Below are 26,198 nucleotides of genomic sequence, written 5' to 3'. Positions count from 1 at the left end.
TAAAACCTACGGGGAAATGAGCCAGGGACCAGTCTTTCTTAATTAAAATTGAAGAAGAACTAAAATTCTAACTTCATCTAACACACCACAGGGAAAATTGTAAATTTCACTTGCTCTCCAGATTACTGAAGCAGGAAATATATACATACCCTCAGCCTCCAGCTGGGGAATACCACTGGTCTCCTTGGAGACACATTTTGGGTTAAAGCAAATTTCCTAAAAGTCAGAAAGTTCTCTCTCCCTTAGGTAAGTATTAGAACCCCCAGTTCTGAGTCTAATGAAAGGTATCAAGCAACTAACATGAAAGAGTAACAATAACCACCTACCTGGATGTCTCCAATGTTCTGTTCCCTATTGACATCATATCTAACAATAAAATCTCCCAAAATGCCATTCTGAGCAATCCTGGCTTGTTGTACCACGCTAGGCTTAAAAATGATTTTGGCAAAAGTTTCATTTTGGTTGATAAGAGTAGAAGGAGGTGGCCCGGCACTGTCTGCATACAAGATATAAACATAATTAATAACAGAATATATAAATATTTTTCTGAAAAAAAAGAACTGTTTTGCAGTGACACAGAGGGTTAAACTTCATTTTATCACAGGTTTATTTCCATATGAACTTCCTGGATTTCCTATTGATAATGTATCACAGTGCATGAGATATATTAGCATATAATTCACCTTCATGCCTCCTTTTTAATCTTTTCACATGAGAAACCTTTAAACATGCAGAAGTAGAGAGAATAGTAAAATAAACCCTCGTGTACCCATCACCAAATTTTAATAATTATCAACTTTTTACCAGTTTTTTGTATGTTTTTATGTATCAACTCACCAATTTTTGCTAGAGTATTTTAAAAACAAATCCCAGACATTGTATTTCATCCATAAATACTTCAGTATGAATCTCTAACTATAAGAACCTTTGTTAGCATAAACATAAAACCATTATCACAAGTAACAAAATTAATGCTCAATGACTTATTATGGTTGAATCATCAGGCTGTATTTAAATTTTCCTGATTCTTAAGGAAAAGTGTCTTGGAATGGTTGGTTTGTTGGAATCAGTATCAAAACAAAGTCCCCACATCACTTTTGGTTTGTTTCTTAAGTCTCTTTTCATCTGTGTCACTGCCCCCGCCCCCCACCACCTTTTTCTACCACTACATACATGTGTTGTAAAACTCTGGTCATTTATATTACAAAGTTCCTCACAGTCCACATTTCATGACTGTTTTCGTGCCCTGACTTTTAACTTGCTCCTCCATTCCCCTGGTTTCCAACCTTGGCTTGTACTGTAAGTAACATCTGGGGGAGCTAGAAAAAATACCGATTCCCAGGCCAAGAGCTTATTTAATTGGTCTTGGACACAGCCTGTGCATCAGGACTTTAGAACCCCCCGTGTGAGCCTATTGGGCAGTCAAGGCTCAGTCCCCTGTATTTCTTTGTGTTCTTGTAGCTGGAGCCAAAGGCTTGGTGAGACTCAGGATCAACGCTATTTGTAAGAACACTTCAGAGGTGATGCCGAGTGCTTACTGCTTTATCATATCAGAAGGTACGTAATGTCTACTTGTCTCAATCTGATCACCCATGCCGCAGTGCTCATCAATCTTCCACTTAACAGTTCTATCAGTTGCTGGTAATGGTTGTCTAGATCCAGCATTTCATTACAGTTGTAAAAGGGTGGTTTCGGATTCTATCCTTACTTCCATGTGGAATTCTTCCATACAGAACACCTTTCCCCATCAATCATTTGGTTGCCCTACCATGGCAACCAAACTTTCTTGGTTTGACCAGAAAGTTTATGGCTCTTCAAAAACAAACGAACAAACAAACAAACAAAACCCCCAAAGCTTTGGGATGAATCTTAGAGTACAAATTTGAATTCCAGAAAGATAAACAGATAAATGTATTTTATGTGATTAAGAAAAGTTAGTGACATTGAGCAAAGTCACCCTGACCTTTACTTCCCGTTGGAATACAAAGAATCATCGCGCAGACTCCTTGCCTTTACAAATCCAAACACCACCATGTCTTTATACTCAGCAACAGAAGTCCATATTTTTGAGGTCTGCTTACACAACAAAGAACATGAAAATAAAGTGGAGAATTCATAAATATCAGTATATGTGGAGACTTTTTATCCAGATATTGAATCAAAACCAGACTAAAAACTGCTGCAAAGCATCTGATTATCTTTTTAAATCTATTCAAGTTGATACCATGGAGTAAGCTGACCAGCAATTTTCCATCCCTAATTAGCAAAATAAAAAAGGAAATGAAGCATAATTACCCATGGTATTTGTATTTGAGAATATACTTCCTTCTGCTAAAGTTTTATTAGATATTAAAATCAAAGGAAGTCTAAACATTTCCTTCAACAGACCAGACAATTGTTTTTCAGAAACAGTTTAGGTGTAACCTGAGCAGGGACCACAGAGCAAAACTGAATCTTCTATTATTTGCACTCATCAAAGGCAGAAATTGGGGGAGTGACCAGAGAGCTAGCAAGTAAGAAAGTCCATTACTGTAGAAAGACAACTGTATGGAAGATCACATGGTTCCAACAGATTTGCTCATCTGAAGGAGTTGGGAAAATCTCCATGGCTCATTGACAAATGCCAGCCTCCAATCCACCAGCCTGGTTGATGATGCCTTAGAACCAGTAGACAGGAAGAAGGAAAAGAGGCTGAAAATGAAAGATCCTTGAAAATAGAAGGAAAGTTGCCTGTTCTCCCAACTCAGTCTTTCATTTCATTGGTGATTATTGGTAAAGCACCAAGAGTGAGAGGGATGCTAATACAATAGCTAAGAACTCGGGATCATGAATGAATGAGAAGGACCTGCATTCAGTACTGGCTCTGCCTCTTATTATCTAGGTGACTTCGGGCAAGTTACTGAGCCTGGGTTAACTCACCTATAAAGTGTATTAATGGTCTACCAAACTCACACTATTGAAAAGGTTAAGCAGTACAATGTACTTAGTACCTTTCTGATTCATGGTAAGCAATCATGCTTGTGAATATTATTATAAACCTAAAATACACAAAAAACAGAAGAAGAGCCAGGGAATTAAATGTAAGGCAATTCAACATGTCACACCTGGGATACTGCAGGCAATGGAAAGGAAAGAACTATTGCTGTTTACTACATGGTTGAATCTCACAGGCATTTTGAGTAAAACAGAATACGAAAGGGTATATACTCTCTCTGTTTCCATTTATATAAAACTTAAAAGCACTGTAACTTATTCATGTAAATTGGAGTAGAATATTGATTACTTTTGGGGGGGCAGTAAGGACTGACTGGGGAAGAGTGTAAGGGAGCCTTTTGGGGTGGTGGAAATATTCTGTCTTGACCTGGAAGTAGTTGCATGGGTATATACATATATAAAAATTCAGCAGGCTGCACACATAAGATGTATGTACTATACCCTATGCATTCCCCAACTTTTAAAAAATGTAAAGTCATTGGGAGTTGAATAGCAGCATAGATTAGGTATATGCAGAGTAATTCCAGCTGGCAGAACTACATTAGGGACAGCGTCACCAAGAAGCACTTTTCATGCAGCATCAGTGGAAGCTCCAGGAAAGATGTCCAGTTGGCACAGGCTGCCTTCACAGCTCATCAAGTGTTGAAGCCGCCCGGGGTAACTCAGCACCCGCAGGGATGGTATGGAGTAGTTCTGACGATGCAGTCTTGGCCCAGCAGCATCAGCGTCACCTGGGAACTTACTAGAAACATAAAATCTTGGGCCCTCCTAGAAACTCTGAATCAGAGACTCTGGAGGTGGGAACCTGAAGGCTCTACGTTAGCAAGTTTTCCAGATGATTCTGGTTCCTGCACAAAGACAACGGTCACGTGCCTTTGATGTATGTAACTGGGCGGCACTCACCTTGTGCATTCCTGTAGTTCAGTTTGACTCCATTCTGTCCGCACGTACCTACTTTTCCTGTTTCAAATCTCTCATAGAAATGCTCTTCACAACCACCCTGAATTAATACCATTCATGGTTGAATACAAGCACTGAGGGTGAAAAAGTATAATTCCTCTCTTCATAATTCATTTGACTGGGCTCTTTGATATAATCCATGAGAAAGGATAGTGTATTATTATTTTGGTTTCCTACTGACCTCTAATGTTTGCTAGTTCATGATGAAAATTCATGAGATTCCTCTAAATGGGCTTATTTTATACGCCCAAACTGTGGGTTGATTCCCAATTTGGTCACTCACTGAGAGGCCTAGCTCCTGAGACTGACTTCCACCCATTAAGTACCAAATAGTCAATGTGAGCCAGTGAATTTTCCACTCCTTATAAAAAAAAAAAAGTGAGCTAGAAAATATCGCAGAGTAATCTCTCTAGAAAACAGAAATCCTCTTTTTATTAGAGGAGGAAATAAATTAATGAGGTTAGTATAAGTTGTCCCACCATTACTGATCAAAATCTCAAAGCAGAGTAAGACTATTCAGCTTTTCCTCGCTGTGAATTGGGATTCAGGCTGCTGACCCCCACGAAATAGTTCATAAGCACAACAAGCTTTATTAGCAGGGCCCTCAGCAGTCATGGGACATGCTGTAGAGATAATGAAGAGTGCAAATGAAGAGGTTGGGAGCAGACCAAAAGACTGAGAATCTGACCTACTTCTCTAATGAGAACGCACATATCTCCCTCCTGTTGCTTTTCTCTCCTTCACGCCAACTTGGTTCGGGGCAGGAGTGTGGCCATCGCTCTGAACTGAAGGAAGCTGAGTCTTCCAATGCCATCCTCCTGTTCTAATCCAGACACCAGTGGTCTTGTGCTAGACGACCTTCAGTGGCACGTGTCTGTCTCCAGTATCCACGGTGCGTCCCTGCCTGTCAGGTCGCCAGCATCCCCATGATGCTCTCTTTCTGTCTAAAGCCCGGTATTTTTTAATAAGAAATATGTATTTTAGAAGCCACATAATACTGAAGAAAGTGCACTCTGGGGCATGACAGACTCAAAATGACTGACTTAGTGTCTCTAAATCTCAGTTCCACATCTGTTAAGTTGGAGTAAATCACACATAGAATCACTGTCAGAATTAAGTGAGATCACTTATGTAAAAGGAACTGAGCTTAGTGCCTGGCACAGCATTGGCACTGAGCACATATTCTCCCCCAGCCTCTTCCCCTTCAGAGGTAGCTTCTTGTCCTCTCTGTCTAGGATGAAAGGCAACTCATGAGTTTAAAACACTCTTTGATAACATACAATTTACGTTTTGCCATAACACGTTTCTCCACACCACTGAGAGCTTAGTAAAAAAAATTATTATTTGGAGGAAAAAAGGCACATCATAGTAAACATTCATAACAGGAATTTAAGAATGTTTATATAGAGACAAGCTTTATAAAGTATAATGCAGTCAATAGCTGTCCAAGAGCCCTCTAAAATTATATACAGAACTTTGCATGAAAGCATATACATGTTTATTTTTTTCTGGAGAGAGTGTCTATAGCTTTCTCCAGATTCTCCAAGGAGTCAACATAATGTTAAAAAGCATGCACACAAGTGTTACTAAACATTCCTCCTGTCAATTCCATCTTGTGATGGCGAGGCACTTCCTATCGCACCACTTCGTGTATGTGGTGAAGAAAACAAAACACACGTCCTTCGTTTTGTCCTGGAACATGGGTGTTACTAACAAGGAAACGTTTTCTTCCTAAACAGCTACATGGGGAAAAAAGAAGCCAACTGCTGTGTAAATGTCTAAAGGTGACAAGATTTGGGAGCAAAGAACCACGCACAAGGACATCAGCTGAAAGCTACACTGCTTGGGGTCACCTGACAGAGGGATTTCCTGGCCTCTATTTCCTGTGGACCTTGGGGACAGTTGGAGAAAAGCAGCCAACACCAGGTGATTTTACAAAAGGATTTCCACACAAACACTGCCTGCTCATTTCCCCTTGGAAAAGAGCCTAAATTGTCTATGTTTGATTATGTAACCTGCTCACCTGCGCTCCAGTCGGGAGGTCTTTTAAATATACAGCTGTCAAAAATACTGTGAATAATTGGGCAACCGCCTTTTGATGGTAGCAATAAAGACACAAGTCAAGCAAATCAGAAGCATATTAGAAGAAAAAGGGATGAGGATGTGATGAACAGTGCGGTGGGTATAGTTAGTAATGCTGTACTGCATATTTGAAAGTTGCTAAGAAAGTAGATCCTAAAAGTTCTCATCACAAGAAAAAAATTCTGTAACAATGTGTGGTGATGGATCTTAACTAGACTTACTGTGGTAACAATTTTATAATGTATACAATATCAAGTCATTATGTTGTACACCTAGAACTAGTATAATGTTGTATTCCTTTACACCTCAATTTAAACAACTACTGGCTAGGCCTCAAGAAAAAGAAAGTGGTAAAGTTGAGGTGATGAAGATGAAAAATAATTTCAATAAATACCTTCATAAGTCCCTTATTATATATATAGTTTTCTTCTTGGAAAGGGTTTATTTTTGAGGTCTGCATACACAATGAGAATATGAAAACAAAGTGGAGAATTCATAAATATCAGTATATGTGGAGACTTTTTATCCAGATACTGAATCAAAACTAGGCTTAAAACTGCTGCAAAGCATCTGATTATCTTTTTGAATCTATTCAAGTTCCCTATATTGACATTTGGTATTTTATATTCTTTAGGAAAATAGCATCATATAGATATGGTAGCAATATACAGCATAGAATAATTATGTAGATTTACACCTGAAGTAGTTCATAGTCAACTTTATCACCTTATAGTTGTGGTATTTGCCCAGATTTCTTTTTTTTAAAAAAGGTTTTATTTATTTATTTATTTAGGGAGAGGGAAAAGGAAGGAAAAAAGAGAGGGAGAGAAACATCATCAGTTGCCTCTTGTACACGCCCGACCAGGGACTGAACCTGAAACCCAGGCGTGTGCCCTGACCAGGAATCAAACTGCTGACCTTTCACTTTGAGGAATGGTGCCCAACTGAGCCACAATGGACTGGGCCAGACTTCTTAGCAAATCAGTTTTCTTCACTACTTACGCAATGCTCTTTTTTGCTAAAATACACTACTGAGTCTGTTTTCCCTATTTGATTGACATCCTCAGAGAACTATGCATGAAAACAATGCACTACCTCACACATGCTGAAAGCAGTTAACCCCTACCAACACGCATTATCCCTTCCGATGTCATCTGTGTCCATCAAAGACCTCAAGTGCTTGACACTGCTGCTCTAAGCACCTGCAACTGAACCGAATGGAGGCCCACCACGAGCAGAGTAGGGCAGCACAGGAGTAAGACTGAGAGATTTCTGTGAAGTCCCTCTACCTTGTCCTCATGCGTGGAGGCAAACACGGCCCAACCATTTAGAGAACCTGGGTGTCATTTTATAGAGTCAACCTTCCAGGGGGTTTTCTCTTTTTATTATTCAAAATTGTCAACTCTACACACCCATTAGGATAGGTACTATCCTAATATAAATATTTAAAAACCCAGAAAATAACAAGTTGTTGGCAAGGATGTGGAAAAATTGGAAAACTTGTGCACTGTTATAAATGTAAAATGTTATAGCAATAAGGAAAACAGTATGGCAGTTCCTAAAAAAATTTAAAATAGAACTACCATGTGATCCAGCAATTCCACTTTCAGGGTATATACCTAATAGAATTAAAGGCGGGCTTTCAAAGATCCCACGGCCCATGTTCGTAGCAGCACTGTTCACAATAGCCAAGAAGTGGAAGCAACCCAAGCGTCCTTCCGCAGGTAAGTGGATGAACAAAATGTGGTCTGTACATTCCACGCAGCAACATCCTCACAGACACATCCCCTAAAGCAAGGGACATAAAGGAAAGAATAAACAAATGGGACCTCATCAGAATAAAAAGCTTCTGCGTGGCTAAAGAAAACAGCACCAAATTACAAAGAGTACCAACAATATGGGAAAACATATTTGCCAACGATACCTCAGACAAGGGCCTGATCTCCAAAATATATAAAGAACTCACACGACTCCACTCCAGGAAGACAAACAACCCAATTAAAAAATGGGCAAAGGACTTGAACAGACACTTCTCCAAGGAAGACATACAGAGGGCCCAGAGACATATGAAAAGATGCTCAGCATCACTAGCCATCAGAGAGATGCAAATTAAAACCACAATGAGGTATCATCTCACACCAGTCAGAATGGCCAACATAAACAAATCCACAAACAAATGTTGGAGAGGATGCGGAGAAAAGGGAACCCTTGTGCACTGTTGGTGGGAATGCAGACTGGTGAGGCCACTGTGGAAAACAATATGGAATTTCCTCAGAAAACTAAAAATGGAACTGCCCTTTGACCCAGTAATTCCGCTGCTGGGATTATACCCTAAGAACACTGAAACACCAATCCAAAAGAATCTGTGCACCCCAATGTTCATAGCAGCACAATTTACAATAGCCAAGTACTGGAAGCAACCGAAGTGCCCATCAGCAAACGAGTGGATCCAAAAACTATGGTATATTTACACAATGGAATTCTACGCAGCAGAGAGAAAGAAGGAGCTTATACCCTTTGCAACAGCATGGATGAAACTGGAGAGCATTATGCTAAGTGAAATAAGCCAGGAAGTGAGGGACAAGTACCATATGATCTCACCTTTAACTGGAACATAAGCAATAGAAGAAAAAAGCAAACAAAATATAACCAGAGACATTGAAGTTAAGAACAATCTAACAATAGCCAGGGCGGGGGTGGGGGGTGGGGGCGGGGATAGTGGGAAGAGGGTATTACAGGAACTACTATAAAGGACACATGGACAAAACCAAGGGGGAGGGTGGAGAGGGGGGAGGGAGGTGGGTTCACCTGGGGTGTGGTAGAGGGATGGGGAGAAAAGGCATACAACTGTAATTGCATAACAATTAAAAAAAAAAAAAATTAAAAAAAAAATTAAAAAAAAAAAAAATGTGGTCTGTACATACCACAGAATGTTATCCAGCCATAAAAGTAAGGAAATTCTGTTACATGCCACAGTATGAATGAACCTTGAGTACATTATGCTAAGGGAAATAAGCCATTCACACAAAAAACAAATGCTATGTGGTTCCACTCATATGAAGTTCTCAGAGTAGTCAAACTCACACAGACATGAAGTAGAATGGTGGTTGCCGGGGGCAGGGGAAGGGGGAACAGGAAGTTGTTGAATGGATATAGAGTTTCAGTTTGGGAAGATGAAAAGTGCTGAAGATTGGTTGCCTATCAATGTGAATAAAAAAGACTACTGAATTTAGACATGGCTAAGATGGAGGTGAAGGGATGGAGAAGTAGAGATTGGAAATCACAAAATAGTCACGGGGATGTAAAGTACAGCATAGGAAATATAGCCAATCACATTGTAATAACTATGGCACCCACTGGGGACTGAAAATATTGAGGGAACAGTTTGTAAAGTATATGATTGGCTAACCATTATGTTATGCAACTGAAACTAATACAAAATAATACTGGATGTAAATTGTAATTTAAGAATTTTTTTAAATAAAAAAACTTTAAGAAATGGTTATTTACTTATTTTTGACACTATTACAGAAGGCCCCTGTTTCCCCTCTTTTGTCCTCCTCCCCTCAGTCCCTGCCCTCCCACCTGGCCTTCACTGCATTATAGTCTGTGTCTATGGGCTATGCATTCAAGGGGGGACCCCCCAAAACCTGGCATTATCTTCTGAAGAGCAGCCCCTTGTAGGACAGGCTTCTCTCGCTAGGACAGTGTTCTGGGAACCCATCAGTGCACCAGCTGACATTGTTGTGAGAGGCTAAGTTCAGCTTCAGTGAATTTTCTCTTTTTTTTGAGGACTTTCAATGCATTTGCCCATTTCATGATGGATGATTTACGTGCGCACCTGCCCACACTGCTCTTTCAGCAGTTTTTAAAAAACAGCGTGACTCTCATTCCCCTCCCTCCCTATTCACCCAATCTCACCCCAAGCAACTTATTTTTGTTTCCCTGGATGAAAAAAGTCTTCAAAGGGAAACTTTTTACTGATGTGGAAAAGGTGAAACAAAAAACAGCAGGAGCACTAAAAGGTATCAAAATTGACCAGTTCAAACACTGTTTTGAGCAGTGGAAAGAAACATCTTGATAGGTATATTGCATCAAATGGAGAGTACTTTGAAGGTGACTGAAGTTTAAGCATGTAAGAATAAATACACAATTTTTTATAAATAAATTCTGTTTTTTGGGTTCTCTCTCGTATATGCATATATGGGCTAAACTCATTCAGTCCCCCCTTGGAGATTCTGCTCTATGTATCCATGCCTCTGGTTTTATTTTGTTCATTAGTTTGTCTTGTTAATTAGATTCTACATATGAGTGAGATCAAATGGTATTTGTCTTTCTCTGACTGGCTTATTTCACTTAGCATACTGCTCTGCCGTTCCATCCAAGCTGTCACAAAGGGTAAGAGTTCATTCTTTTTTACAGCTACATAGAATTCCATTGCGTAAATGCACCACAGCTTATTTATCCACTCACCTACTGATGGGCACTTGGGCTGTTTCCAGACCTTGGCTGTCGTAAATAATGCTGCTATGGACATAGGGAGGCATATATTCTTTCTGATTAGTGTTTTGGGATTCGTCGGATATATTCCCAGAAGTGGATGGTTAAGATGGTAAATCTAATGTTATGTGTTTTTATCATAATGAAAAACACATTTAATTTTTAAAGACTGACAACTGTAGGTTCTTCAAGGGCAGTGAAAACATCTTTGATGTATTTAGGTTCCGAGCATCTAGCATAGTGCCAGGAAAGTGGTGAGAACTTAAGATAAGCTTGTTGAACATTTAACATGGAGATGACTCAACACATTGGCGTGCAGTTGTGTGGATGGATAGAGGAGCCCCTTGAGGGGATCACCTGAAAAGTGTTTTGGTGGGTGTGGCCGATGCTCTCTGTAACCCATGTCACATGTCCTGGACCCACCACTGGCTTCCGCCACAGCTCTAGTGGACAGTGCCTTAGGCCCAGGTGACATCCCATTTCACACACCCAACTAAGACAGCAAGAAAAAGGAAGAAACAAAGAGAGGTCTCCCGGTGAAGAGGAGGTTCCTCACCAACGTCAAGTTAAAGAGAGAAAGCCACCCTCCTGGGTCCCTCTGAGTCATCCTGGTCATAGCTGACCCTGACCTAACTACAGCCAATGTCCGAACAAACAAGATAAAATGGGTTCTCATGTAGGCATTAAAAACCAAACCGAACAAAACCAACTGTGGAGCCAAATGATTCATACCTGAACAATTTCTGCACTGAACAATGCTGGAAACCCTACATGACAACCAGATTGTTTCCTGGCAAAGGTACAAAGGTCAAACAGGGCCATGTCCTTCCAGCTGCAGCATGGACACTGAATCAGGGGCGGGCAGGGGTTGGGGAGAGGACACAGCCACAGGGAACTGGACCTGGGGTCAGTCAGTCTCCATATAGCCCTTTGGTAGCATGGAGCTGCCAGAGTTAGCAAATAAAACGACAGGGTGCCCAGTTAAATTTGAATTTCAGATAAACAGCAAATGATTTTTTTTTAGTATAAGTATGTCACAGATATTGTACAGAACATATTGGTTATCTGAAATTCAAATTTAACTGAGGGACCTATAGTTTATCCTGCAATTCAAGCAAAGGAAGGTGAGATCTAGATTTTTGTAACCAGTCTTGTGGAACCAAACTCTGTCTCCTAATACCTCCTGCACAGCAAAATAATATCTACACCCAAGATCTGGCAAAATTAGCCAACTTACACCAGGAAAATGTTGAAAACCTAACAGCTTTTCCATTGCCAACAGCTATCATTCCTAAGTTCACTTTACGAATCTTTAGTGAGCACCTGTTCTATGGCAGGCACCATGGTAGGTGCCCAGAACACAATCCTTAAAAACCTTCACAACAAAAGGCAGAGTCATGAGGCTAACAGACCGAACAAAGAAACACATAAGATGTTAAAGCGGATTTAATCTGACCCCTTCTTGGGCATCCGCTGAAATACAAGACATTGTGCTGCTCTCCAGTCAGAGGCGACTTGATCTTGCAGGACCTGTGGCTGGTTGTTAACCTGTTCCCAAAGACAGCTGCGTGTCACCAGCCTCATCTTCTAACGTAGAAGGTAAGGAAATTGTATTTTGAGTGGTTCTCTTCTTTCTAATTACGCTTCCTCAGTCTTCAGGATCACCTGAAGGTCAACATTTTACAGGAAGTTTACATAGGAGTGACAACGATTACAAAGCAAGCCACAGCTTGAGTTCCACCTAGTCTTACTATGTGCCTTCCTAGGCATGTAAAGGATGTGTAGCTAATTGCTGGAGAGCACAGCAAACATTACTTCGAGGGCACTTGAAGAAATAGGATTCTAACAACCCAATATTTAGGTTTTTTCAATTTATGTTTTTGAGGTAAAATTCACATAACATAAACTTAGCCACTTCAATGTGTACAATTCATATAACATAAAAGTAATTGCTCAAAAGGGTACACCTCAGTGACATTTAGTACACTCACAATGTCATGCAACCATTCCCTCTATCCAGTTCTAAAACGTATTTATCTCTCCCAAAGAAAACTCTGTGACCGTTAGGCAGTCACTCCCCATTCCCTCCTCCCCCAGGCCCTGGCAATCACCCATCTGCTTTCCATCTCTACGGAGTTACCTATCCATCCCGGACATTTCATATCAGTGGGTCATAAACATGGAATGTTGAGAGTCTCACTTCTTTCACGGTTTGTCCATGCTGTAGCATGTATCAGTACTTCATCCCTTGAATGGATGACTAATACTCCATTGTATGGACGTACAACGATTTGTTTATCCATTCATCCACTGATGGACAGGTGGACTGCTCACCCCTTTTGGCTATTGTAAATAGAGCTGCTGTGAACATTTATGTACGAGTATTTGATACCTGCTTTCTTCTTTTTTTATCTTTGATGTTTTTATTGTCTTAGGTGCAGAGTGCTTTGAAAGCAAGGCCAGTTCCGTTACAGAATGATTCCATAAGTTACAGGAGACTGATAAACAGTTATTGTACAGTGTGTTACAGAGCAGCAAACAGGCGTTCAGAGCAAACACCGGAAACTACATTGTCGTGACTGTGAAATGCAAATGAGCGCGTTCATGGAGCAGCACAGTAGGCAGGCATCCTGAAACACTGCCACCGCAGATGTCCAGGAATCCAGAACAAAGCCAGCACACGTCGCATCTTTTATCACTTGGGTCTCTAAGCTAATATTCACTGATTATCCCAATAGCTCATAAAATTGTAACAGTTTTAGTTCTTTAAAATTAAAGGTATTGGGGTGACATTGGTTAATAAATTATATAGGTTTCAGGGGTACAATTCTATAATAATCACATGTATATTGTGTTCACCATTGCAAGACTCCTTCCATCACCACTTGTCCCCCCTGTACCCCCTCTTGCCTCCCTCTCCCCTCCCCTTTCCCTCTGGTAATCACCATACTTTTGTCTGTGTCTATGAGGGTTTTTTTTTTTTTTTGCTTGATCTCTCCACCTTATTAACCTACCTCCCTGTATCCTCCCCTCTATGACTATGTTTCTACTTGGTTTGTTAGTTTATTTTGTTCATTAGATTTCACATACAAGTGAAATCATATGGTATTTGTCTTTCTCTGACTGGCTTATTTCACTTAGCATAATAATCTCCAGGTCCATCTGTGCTCTTCCAAAAGGTAACATTTCCTTCTTTTTTATAGCTGAGTAGTATTCCCTTGTGTAAATGTACCACAGCTTTTTTATTCACTTATCTACAATGGGCACACAGGTTGCTTGTTTTCAATTCTTTTGTGCATATGCTAAGGAAAATGGCTAGGTCATATAGTAACTCTATGTTTAACCTTTTGAGGAACCACCGAACTGGTTTCCACAGTTGCTAACACCATTTTACATTCCTATCAGCAATGTACATGAGTCTCAGTTTCTCCACATTTTTGCCAAAACTCATTTTCCATTTGTTTCTTTTTTTATTATTATAGCCACCCTAGTGAGTTTGAAGTAATATTTCATTGTGGTTGACTTGTACTTCACTAAGGACTAATGGTCTTGAATGTCTTTTCATATGCTTGTTGGCCATTTGTATGTTTGCTTTGGAGAAATGTCTATCCAAGTCCTTTGCCCATATTTTAATTGAGTTGTTTACATTTTTTTGTGTTTGAGCTGTAAGAATTTTATATATATTCTAGACATTAGACTTTTATCCAGATATATGATTTGCAAATATTTTCTCCTGTTCTGTAGGTTGTCTTTTTAGAATATTTTTTTAATGGCCAGCTGATAGTCTTTGTCTTTCTTTTGTGTTCTTGAGTGTGGAGCACCCCTTAATGATGAGCCAGCCACTGAAAGAACATGAAGACATTTATGAGAGTCCGCTCATTCCTGAAACTAAAATTTTCCTTTAATGTCAAACATCACATGGGCCCCTCAGTTTTGACAGAGATTAAGAAGTTAAGATTTCTTGGGAACTCCAGTTGGGAGGCCTGGAACCAAAGTCAGCAGCCTAGGGAAATCTCAGGGAACAAAAGGGAACTAATGCCAAAGAACGCGTGAAAATGAGAAGTCAGGCTGTGTGAAAAAGCCAGGATGAAGGCAAACACTAAGCCAGGCTTCGAAGTGGTAAGAGCACCTTCTCTCATGGTGGGAGGAAGAGTGGGAAGAGCAGGAGAACAATTCCACGGGTCCAGGAAGCCATGGTGGGAACTGAGGAGAGTAGAGAACTTCTTTTGACACCAAAATGCATTGAACAATCATGTTTGTCTTTTCCAAGAGAAGATGGGGTACCTAGTTTAATGAGCTTGAGACAGTCTGAGAAATATGCACTAGCCCCATAGAGAGGGCTTGTTGGTACTTTTCCATCTCAACTTTCTATGTTGATGAGCAGAAGTTGGATATGGGGCAAAGCTACTTCCCACCAACCGTGTGAGTAATTCTATGTTGGCCTGCACCCAACAGTAAAAACATGTTGGTAAGAAGAGGAACATATACATTTTAATAAGGTTCAAAAGTTATTCTGAGGGCCTGTGAGGTTAAAGAAATAATCTTTTTGAATTTTAAACTGCTTCTGTAGATCAACATCCTGGCATAGTTAATGTCCCTAAATTCTGCTGGGAAGTTCAAAGTAAGGGTTCTCAACATTTACTGAGCATTCCAGGGGGAGCTTTTAAAAATAGAGCTATCTGAAATCTTTAGAGTCAGAAAGTGGGTTAGTAGTTGCCTGGGGCTGGGGTGGGAACAGGGAGTGACTGCAACGATATACAAGGATTGTCACAGGCAGATAGAAATGTTCTAAGACAACATTGTGAGGATGGTTGCACAACTCTACAAATGCACTAAAAATCAATGAACTGGACACCTAAAATGAGTACATTTTAAGCTACATAAACTGAATCCCAATAAGGCTGTGCTCTAATAAACTATGAAAAGTAGAAAAAAATTCAGTATTATTCTTTAGTTTTACAAATAAAACATGAACATGTTTAAAGCACTCATTATAGTTTCTCTCTACAAATTCTTAGTTTCTCATGTAAATTCATAGAATATCACACCTCAAAATGTACAGCTACCTAGGTCTACCTTGACAAATTCTAATTCAAGTGTTTAACGTAGAATTTGGTCATCTATATTTAATTTTTTAAAATCTCTCCAGGTGTCTATAAAGGTGTAGCCGAGTTCAAGAGTCACTGATGTAAAGCAAAAGGGAATAGATAAAACAGGCAAGGTACCTTATTTCTTACTTTATCTCATTTTACTCTACTCCTATCCATTAGGGATCTCATTACAAATGAAAATTTTCTGTCGGAAAAAAATTTGTAGTCACGAAAGGGGCAGAAATTTTGGGCTCATGGGACAATAGGAAGTTTGAGATTTTAACACAGAGAGTGAAATAAGCGGAACCAATCATACCCGTGGCCTATCTATCGTGGCGTATGCCTTCACGTGATAGCACATCCCAAGGATGTCCTAGGAAGTCTGAATTTCAAATACTCTTTTCATTGAGCCTATGAAGTACCAAAATATTTAGGGGAGAGGAACTGGGGTTTGGGGGCAGGAGAGGGAGTCTTGTTTCTCAGTGTATACTAGTTTGTCATTTTTAGATTCTGGACCATGAGTTCTGAGTACATGAGCTGACATTTTACTAATCTAGAAAGTATAACACTTTGGCTTCCTTCCAAATTACACCTCAGAGAACTAGTTCACGGATTGAGAAGGAGCCTGTTAATTTACAATTCAATAGCCATGGGCCCAATCATGATACAGTGGGAAAGTAAACCGAGGCAAAGATAGGCGATACTGCTTTTAGGCTTTTTTCTTTTTTGTATTTTTATGTAGAGGCGAAAGGAGAGACGAAATTTGAACTCACACCCTCAATATTTTACAAAACACTCCCTAAGAGGGTTGTTGTAAAGATTGAATGAGATAATGGTTCATGCAAAGTGCCAAGCCTAGTATCTAGCACATAGTAACCCTTATCTAGAATTGTTTCCTTAAAAGATGAAAATGGGTCCAGTGGTCTGAGATTTGCCTAGAGAAACTCCAGAATTCTGACTTCTGAACACAGCCAGCTCGAACAGAGGAATGTACTGGCGTGGATCCACATTCACGCAATCGCAGTTCACGCTGGTGCAAAGCCAAGTCTAGTTTGATCTCTACCCCAGATTTCTTTCAGAAACACGCAAGCGTCCAGACTAAATCACAACATGTGTGCTGCTCCTGCTGAGGCTTCCATTTTGCAGGAACAATAACAGCTGAACCCTGAAAGATGGGAATGAAGAGCAAAAAGGAAATCTGTCCTCTGCACCTGGCCCGGGGAAACGCTTGTGAAACCTCCATGCGCTGGAGGGAAAATATCTGCTCTGCTGCAAGGAGCTAAGAAAACAATTTTCTTAAAAATAAACAGGCCCCAAGAGATCAATGGTCTGGAAAAGTTCCTCTGAGATTCTCTCAGGCCCTGAATATAAACAGTAAGCAACTTTTCAGGTCAGCAATTGGATTCACCCTCCAAGCATAATACACACACCACAACTTGCACACAACTCCGAGGAGTCACAGTTGTTCTGAGAGTAGGGCAAAACACACGCACATCCCACTACTGCAGCATGGCCCTCAGATTCTCCTACGGGGGCCCCGCACGCATCTCATGAGCCCCGGGGCCTTCACCCCAGACACACGGCACAGCTGCTCGGCCCTCTCTGAGATCCTACAAACTCTCAAAGCATCTTCCCCCAGAAAGATCTCCTTCACACAGTTGTACATAAGAAAACACCCCTAAAAATTATGATTGGGAAGAAACAAAACTGAAGAACATTCTCTGCTATTAGTTTTGGTGTGTGTGTGTGTGTGTATATATGTGTGTGTGTGTGTGTGTGTATATACACACATATATACATATATATGTATATATATACACAGGGCCTGGCAGAAGTAACACCATTGAGTGTGGTTGGTAGGGTACGTGAATACCTCACACGAGATGGACAGCAATTTGAACATTTCACCTAAAAAGTCCTACGGTGTGCTTGAGTGTGATATTGTTATTTTACAGAATTACATGCTTATGATTTTGTAATAGAAGATTTGGTGTAGAGTACCAGGTCATAAAAAAGGGGCATTATTTGTGCTGAGCCCTGTATGTATGTTATTTTCTTTCTCCTCTAATTTGCAGTTACTTACTTAGCTATCTACTCTCTAAAAGGCATTTTAAGGAGATAAAGGTTAATCAGACAAAGATCTGCCTTCAAAATCACACTTATGATCTAATAAGAGTATTGATTTGCAAAGAAAAAATAAGATGATAATAATAATAGAAACACTTAACAATTACTAAGCTCTTCCTCTGGGCCAGGCACGTCATACACACTAACACTTCCTAGTGACCCTATGAGGTGGTTATCAGCCCTGATGTGCAGATGTGCAAGCTGGGTCTTACAGGGCCTGGGTAGTTTTTTCAAGGTTATAGTTCATATCAATCACTAGAACCCATTAACCATACACATGACCACTTATATGACATAAGAATGTGGTGTATTGCATCTTGTGCCATTTCTGAATGTCAGATACCTTGACAATATGTTAAAATTTCAATTAAGTCTGGATTGACAGGGTCAAACTCAATGTTTGTAATTAATACATAACAGAAGGCCTGAGTCCCTCACAGACCAGGACACACTCCAGTGTTTGAGGGTAACCACTTCTCACGCAAAGAAGTCATTTCTGGATTGTTTTTGCATTATGCAAAATCACAACATTCTCCTCTTGCCCTTGTCAAGTCATTTGTCCTGTCCCCTTCCAATCTCATTCCTAAATATTCTCGCACAAGAAGCCTTCTTGGGCCACTTTCCTTGCAATCACAGGCGCTGAATTAAGATTCTCCATATTCACTTATCACTCAGCATTTCTTGGGCCTAAATGTCACAGTGATCTGAGATCTTGTCATTCTGATTCTGCTGCAATTTGTGGACCCATCTGCCCAAGCCTTACTGGCACTGTAGGATAAGGCCCAACACAAGTGAATATTTAATTTCACCTGTGTTGGGCCTTTAGTTTTAATTTAAAACTATTAGTTTTAAAACATATTTTTATGCTTTTTATGACTCCATAATCCCTCACCCCTAGTGCAAAATGATTATTTTACAGAACTTTCTAGTCTCTTGTCAAATTTGTACTGAACAAAGGTTTCATATTTAACATTATGGTGTATGCACAGTTGTGTCTTTTTCCCCCGTAACATCCCAAATCATGTTTGCAACAATGTTTTACTAATCATGTCTGTATGGTTGAATATTTAGAATGATGGGATGTTTTTGCTACTACAAGTATTATCAAATGGGTTCATGCATAAAACATCTCCAATATTTTGGGTGTTTCACCTAGATTAGGTTCCAAGAAGTGAAATTACTCTGTCAAATAATTTAAACATTTAAAAAATTTCTTGATAAAGACTGACTTTAAAAAATTGTACAGGGAACTGTCTTTGTTTTGTTGCAATCATTCAGATTCCTGAAAAACACTCAGAGCCTTTGTCGAAGAAGTGCCATTTGTTTTATAAATTGCTCTAAAGCCAATGCCCAGCTCTGAGTTACCCAAGAATACCTCAATGTACCCAGCAAGCACCACTCACCTTCCGCCCTCCCGCTGCCCTTCTGCCTACTGTTGTGTAGAGGCAGCACCTCCAGCGATGTGATGCCTGAACTCTCCAGAATATTCACTTCCACTGTCAGCCTCCCCACCAGCTGCTGGGGCCGCACACTGATGACGTGCTCATACTTCCCAAGCCGCCTCTGCAAGAGCTCTTCGTAGCTCAGGAGGAAGACAGCTTTGTCCTTGCTGGGAATAACTATGGAGGCCCTGAACGTTTCAGTCCCCTTCTCCCTGTGAGGAAAAGAAATGGGAACAAAGAGTTGGAGAAAGCCAGGTTGCCTCAAGTCTCCTTGGGGCACAGCCAAACTCTCTGTAACAGTCCTTAGAAATTGAAAGTAAAAGTTAGCATTGGGAGAAGTAAAGACCTACACTAGAGGAAGGTTGCAAAGGCTCAAAGGGTACTAAGGAGTAGAGAATTCAAACAGTACTGAACTCTCCTACCTCTCCCTTGAGTCATCCCCAAGGGGGAAAAGGGGAATAGGGACACTGAAATAGGTGAACTGCTGGAAAAGAGAGCATTGGGGTCAAGATGTAAATTGCATTCACTTCTTTGTGGGGATGGCCATATAAACCAGACATTTTATGTAACTTTAAAATAGCTAACCTGTGAGGTTTTTACACCTTGGTAAAGTTTGATGGATGTGTTTAAGGGAAGGGTAAAAAGTAAAGGATTGAAAAGCATATAAAAATACAAATAATTTTAAATGTTTTCAGTACTTGGAGTGAGAGTTCTCTGATTCAAGGTGGCAGACTGACCATAACAGGGAGAGTAAAGGATTAAACAAAAGGAATAGGAGTGGTTAGGGGCAACCATCAGCAGGTAGGACATTGGAAAACATTTCTGGAAGACTTGGGATATTCAGTAGACCAAGAACTCTACAGCTCAGACTATGTGGGGAGGGACTGCAGCAAAGTAGAGAAATAAAGCAGAATCGCAGAGACTCCGGGCTCTGGTTCAGCAGGACACCACAAGATGAGAGTGAGAAAGGGGACCAAATACAGGGAGAAGTCCAAGTTTATGTGTAAATGAATGAGTGGCTAAGATGACGGGCTTCCTATACTCCTCTTTCCCAGAGCTAAAAAGAGACAGAAGTGTCAAAATGAAAAAGTTTTATTGAGAGAGAGCAGAATCGATAAAAAAATGACTGACACTTAAACCCATTACTGTAAATTTCAGAGTATCAGGTAGAGAAAACAAATAAAAGAAATGGTATTGGACTAAATTAAATGTATCATCAGTAATGCTGGATGTTGTGAGGCACTGGAGCAATGTCTTCAAAGTTTGGCTGCTAAATTATTCTGAATCTTAAATTCTGTACACAGTCAACACTTTAAGCAAGGTCTCAGAAAGTTTGCCTCTCACACACTTATTCTAAGGAAGTTACTTCAGAATATATTCCAGCAAAGTGAGGGTGAAATCAAGAAGGAGGAAGATATGAAATACAAGAAGTAATTAAACCAAGGCAGATAAAAATGAAAAGGTATCCCAAGATAAACATCATGTGTTAAAGCTGCAAAGCAATGAGTCTTCCATGATACCTATTCAGTCATGTTTAACAGCTTAGAAATAAGCCCTGGCTGGTGTGGCTCCGTGGATTGAGGGCCAGCCTGAGAACCAAAGGGTCACCAGTTCAATTCCCAGTAAGGGCACATGCCTGGATTGCAGGCCAGGTCCCCAGTGTGTGTGGGGGGGGACGTGAGAGGCAACCACACATTGATGTTTCTCTCCCTGTCTTTCTCTCTAACTTCCCCTCTCTCTGGAAATTAAGAAATAAAATCTTTAAAAAAAAACAGCTCAGAAAAGAGGATATTATCTCCCAATTAGTGATGCCTTCCAGTTGCTGTTGACAATGACATGGATGTCACTGTCATGGCTGTTCACTTAGTCACCATTTCAAATGAGTTATGTGTCTTGCCACATGTTAATTGGGACAAAATTGAGTTTTATCTCATATGAAAATCAATTAGAAACTCCAGGAGAAAACAGGTATGTGTATGTTGTGATCTGACTAAACAAAACTGTGGCATGATTCTGAACAATTTATGAATTGTAAGAAAAGATAATCCTGATAAAGCCCATCTGATAAAGACCACTTATAGACCCACAAAATTAGGTTTTAATAACCTGCTGTGGCAAGGGAGATTATATACCAGAAGCAGCACGGAGTATCTTGCCAAACAAAGGGGGGCAGAAGATTATTACAGGGTTGGGGGAAGGGGGAGTGTAGGCGAAGTCAAAGGAAGCAGTGTTTGGAAGGTCAAAGAAGAGCAGGGCTGTGTGTAAAGCATTTAATATCGACCTAAACCGAGAAGCAAACTCAAGGTTCCTTGTCCTTAGGAACTACAAAATTAAGATAAATGTGGACTTCCGTGGCAGACAACCCCTCATCTGAAGCTGTGGACCTTGGTTGCTTTTCATTATCAAAGTGAACCCATGACTCACATGTTCCATTCTCTCTAATAGGATTTCCAACAGCAGTGTGTCTGACAGTCTATGATTTCAGAGAACAAGCTTTTTCAGAACTATATTCTTTTATTAATGAACCAAAAGCAGATTCACACGTTCACAACATTTCACATTTTATCTAGATGCTAAGATCATTTTTCTCCACATGGGCTGGTAAAGAGGGAAAGAGAATCTTAGTATGCTAGATTCTCTTCGTATACTAGATGGCTCTGCAGTTAGTGTTATTTATGTATCGTTAAAAAGTAAGTGCTATTTCTTGGTTTTCAGTGTTTGGTGTCCGTTTATAGATAAAACAAAAAATACAAATATCACAACAGGTCAGAATATAAAAGTTAGTAAATCTGGGAATGCAAAAGTGAATGATTAGATAAGAAAAGATGGGTGCTGGAAATGGAAGCCGAAAGGTAAGGTAGAGCGCAGGAGAGGGAACAGTATTGTCAAAGATGGTGGGTCCAGTCTGAGATGGTGCAAATGCTTCAGCTGATGTAAGAAGGAATAATTACGTAAAAATTTGGAATGCAGAGGGAGAATGGAAGCATTGAAATTTTGCTGAATCCTGTGTTTTCCCAGCAGAGAATCAATGGATAACATCTGATTTTTATCAAGAAATTTGTAAAAACAAAGACTATCATAATATTTAGAGTTAGGGAGATAACAACAAAAAACTATGGAAATATTAGAAGTGGATGTTTCTAGAGAGTGAGAACTGGGAAATAGGACTGCTAAAATGTTCCCTTTTTTACTATAAATCCTTCTCTACTATGCTGTTAACAAGGTATGTTTTATTATTATTATGGTAAAAAATAAAAAGAAAATAAATACTTAAAGGAAGAAAAAAGATCCAGGTGGCTAGGCAAAGAGGTAGAAAATTTGACATTTTGCTAAAGTGAATTTAATATTCCTTTAAATTCACTTACCCATTATCTTCTGTGGTTTTATTCTTTTTCTCTTCTACCTTATCACCATTTTTCTTTTCTTTCTCTGTGATTTCTCCCTGATACACCTTGTCCCCAATTAGCCTGTAAACCAGAGACAGCTGTGTTACCAGCTTGCAGCTCCCAGACAAATACAAACATAGATCTCATAACCATGACAATGATAAAAAAATATTTTTAATTGCCTCTTGGATATGCAGAACCTACATTCCAAACCAGGGCACTACCTTTGAATCATTCATTTCATTCTAGGGCAATTTCCAATAGGTACAGAAGGTAAGACCCAGCCCACAGTGCCTCTATGATTCTTCAAGAAGAAATCAGGGAATCTGCTCAAACTTCCAAGACATGTCACAAACTTGAATCTTGCCCAGGCCTAAAATTCAAATCAAGCACCTTCCCTCTTTTGCATATCTTTACCATCTACTGGGAAAAGAAGAAACATAACTAACATAGCAGAGGTTTCATGCTGTCTCATTATTCAGACCTCAACTTAAACATTGCCTTTTCTGGGCTACCTCCTTGATTTTCCTACCTAAACAAGCCCCTCTCAGTTCTGTTTGCCATTGTTACAGCACTGGCTACTGTCTGAAATTATATCATTTATTGATTTGTTTACTTACTATTATAAAATTTCTGAAGCAGAACTGCATTGTCTTTTTCTTAAAAGTGTACAGTCACTTTGAAGAGTGCCTGGCCTTGTTGGAGGGAAAGAGAGAAAGGAAGAAGAAAAGAAGAGGTCATAGAAAGGAGTAAGAACACAAAAGAGAGGGAGGGAGAAGGGAGAGAGAAGGACGGAGCGAGGGAAAGAAGGATCAGCCTTCTGACCCATATCATATACCATCAACTGGGAAAGAAATTCTCCCAGCCAAAGGGCTGTGGGCCACACATCATCTCAGGCTCACCCTGACCACCCTGCATTGATATCCTCATTCTGGGGTCTCTGACCAATGTCACCTACATAGTGAAGTTGGTGATAAAAGCTGTGGCTGGAATCTGCATCAGAAACTCAGTGTCTTGGTCCTCAGAAGCTCTATTCATCATTCGGCAAGAAACCGTAGTAAAGGCATAGCGAGAAATAATGGTAGACTTCACGGAGAATTCCGTCATCAAAGGTTTGGTTTTCTGTTGAAATTAAAACACACAGTATTTTCAATGATGTGGGAAAGCATGATTCAATCATTTGGGATAGAGGTGGGTCTTTTTTTCACCATAAGAAATAATCTTTAATTTGGGAGACTTTGATGTGTGATTCTTTAGTTCCTTTTTTTGTCTTCCCTGATGTTCCCACTTTTTACTCCCTCCACTTGTAAAACTGGCTAAACAACCAGTTTACGACATATAGAAGCACATCTTCTCACCTAACTGTAACAAATGCACACAGTTAAGATTTCCAATTTGACAGAGATTATGCATTGCTTAAGTAGCTTAATAAATTATGGGAATTTTAGAAGTATGTGAAATATATTTTTCTGTTATAAATGTTCCAATCACATTTATAGGATCACCAAATTGATCAAAAATCAGAGCATGCCTAAAGAAGTTCTCATTTTCAAATTAATTTCAATATCCACTTAGAGACGCTGTACTCTGGGCTTTCCATTTGGACTATGATCACATTATTATAAAATGGGGATCAATACTGAGCTTAAGAAAGTATTTGAGGAATTAGAACCCAGAAAAAGGAAAGCTTATGCTAATTAAGTTTGTCCTAAAAGCCTCTGATAAGGGTAGTATCTGCTCCTTTAAAAAAAAGTTTGTTGATCTCTGGTCTACACTATTTAAACAGACAAGGCCCTGGGCCAAGACGGAGGCGTAGGGAGACACACTGTGCCTCCTCACACAACCAAAAAAAGGACAACAACAATTTAAAAACAAAAAACAACCAGAACTGACAGAAAATCGAACTGTATGGAAGTCTGACAACCAAGGAGTTAAAGAAGAAACATTTATCCAGACTGGTAGGAGGAGCGGAGATGGGCAGCTGGGCGGAGAGGACTCAGGGCAAGGCAGCTGCTGGGGGATCCAGTTAGGCGGTGGCTGGTGGAGCAGGTGGTCCCTCACTCACGTGCAGATAAACTGGGAGGAACAACTGGGGAGTGAAACAGACCGCACAACCCAGGGCTCCAGCGTGGGGAAATAAAGCCTCAAACCTCTGATTGAAAACACCTGTGGGGGTTGAGGCGGCAGCAGGAGAGACTCCCAGCCTCACAGGAGAGTTCTTTGGAGAGACCCACAGAGGCCTAGAGTGTGCACAAGCCCACCCACTCAGGGATCAGCACCAAAAGGACCCATTTTGACTGTGGGTACCGGAGGCAGTGACTGAAGTCTGGCAGAGAGTGGAGCGGGTGCCATTGCTCCCTCTCAGGCCCTCCCCCACGTACAGCATCACAGTGCAGCGACCACCGTTACCCTGCCCTGGTGAACAACTAAGGCTACCCCCCTTACTATGTAACAGGTGCGCCAAGACAATAAAAAAAAAATGGCCCAAATGAAAGAACAGATCAAAGCTCCAGAAAAAATACAACTAAGCAACAAAGAGATAGCCAACCTATCAGATGCACAATTCAAAACACTGGTAATCAGGATGCTCACAGAATTGGTTGAATTTGTTCGAAAACTAGATGAAAAAATGAAGGCTATGCTAAGTGAAATAAAGGAAAATGTACAGGGAACCAATAGTGATTCAAAGGAAACTGGGACTCAAATCAATGGTGTGGACCAGAAGGAAGAAAGAAACATCCAACCAGAAAAGAATGAAGAAACGAGAATTCGAAAAAATGAGGAGAGGCTTAGGAACCTCCGGGACATCTTTAAATGTTCCAACATCCAAATCATAGGGGTGCCAGAAGGAGAAGAGGAAGAGCAAAAAATTGAAAATGTATTTGAACAAATAGTGAAGGATAAATTCCCTAATCTGGCAAAGGAAATAGACTTCCAGGAAGTCCAGGAAGCCCAGAGTCCCAAAGAAGTTGGACCCAAAGAGGAACACACCAAGGCACATCATAATTACATTACCCAAGATTACAAATAAGGAGAGAATCTTAGAAGCAGCAAGAGAAAAGAACACGGTTACCTACAAAGGAGTTCCCATAAGACTGTCAGCTGATTTCTCCAAAGAGACCTTACGGGCAAGAAGGGATTGGAAAGAAGTATTCCAAGTCATGAAAGGCAAGGACCTATATCCAAGATTACTCTATCCAACAAAGCTTTCATTTAGAATGGAAGGGCAGATAAAGTGCTTCTCAGATAAGGTAAAGCTAAAGGAGTTCATCATCACCAAACCCTTATTATAAGAAATATTAACGGGATTTATCTAAGAAAGAAGATAAAAAATATGAACAGTAAACTGACAGCAAACTCACAGTTATTAACAACAACACCTAAAAGAAAAACAAAAGCAAACTAAGCAAACAACTAGAACAGGAACAGAACCACAGAAATGGAGATCACATGGAGGGTTATCAACAGGGGAGTGGGAGGGGGAGAGAGCGGGGAAAGGTACAGAGAATAAGTAGCATAAATGGTAGGCAGAAAATAGACAGGGGGAGGGTAAGAATAGTATAGGAAATGTAGTAGCCAAAGAACTTATATGTATGACCCATGGACATGAGCTAAAG

The 26,198-nt window shown here is 40.2% G+C and overlaps 1 protein-coding gene across 1 annotated transcript in view; it reads right to left on the bottom strand.

The window, feature by feature from the left end:
- The window catches only part of ITIH5 (inter-alpha-trypsin inhibitor heavy chain 5), an 82,131-nt gene that overhangs the window by 35,107 nt on the left and 20,826 nt on the right, over nucleotides 1–26,198 (bottom strand). The window contains exons 3-6 of the mRNA XM_024580352.4: nucleotides 23,540–23,703; nucleotides 22,561–22,662; nucleotides 19,157–19,407; nucleotides 327–496 (exon numbers count right to left, since the gene is read on the bottom strand). Coding sequence (XP_024436120.2) covers nucleotides 327–496; nucleotides 19,157–19,407; nucleotides 22,561–22,662; nucleotides 23,540–23,703 — 687 coding nt within the window. The remainder of the gene's footprint in view (nucleotides 1–326; nucleotides 497–19,156; nucleotides 19,408–22,560; nucleotides 22,663–23,539; nucleotides 23,704–26,198) is intronic.

Source organism: Desmodus rotundus, chromosome 4 (assembly GCF_022682495.2).
Source record: "Desmodus rotundus isolate HL8 chromosome 4, HLdesRot8A.1, whole genome shotgun sequence".
Taxonomy (NCBI): Eukaryota; Metazoa; Chordata; class Mammalia; order Chiroptera; family Phyllostomidae; genus Desmodus; species Desmodus rotundus.
The sequence above is the reverse complement of the archived record's forward strand: the minus strand, read 5'-3'. Positions and strand labels throughout refer to the sequence as shown.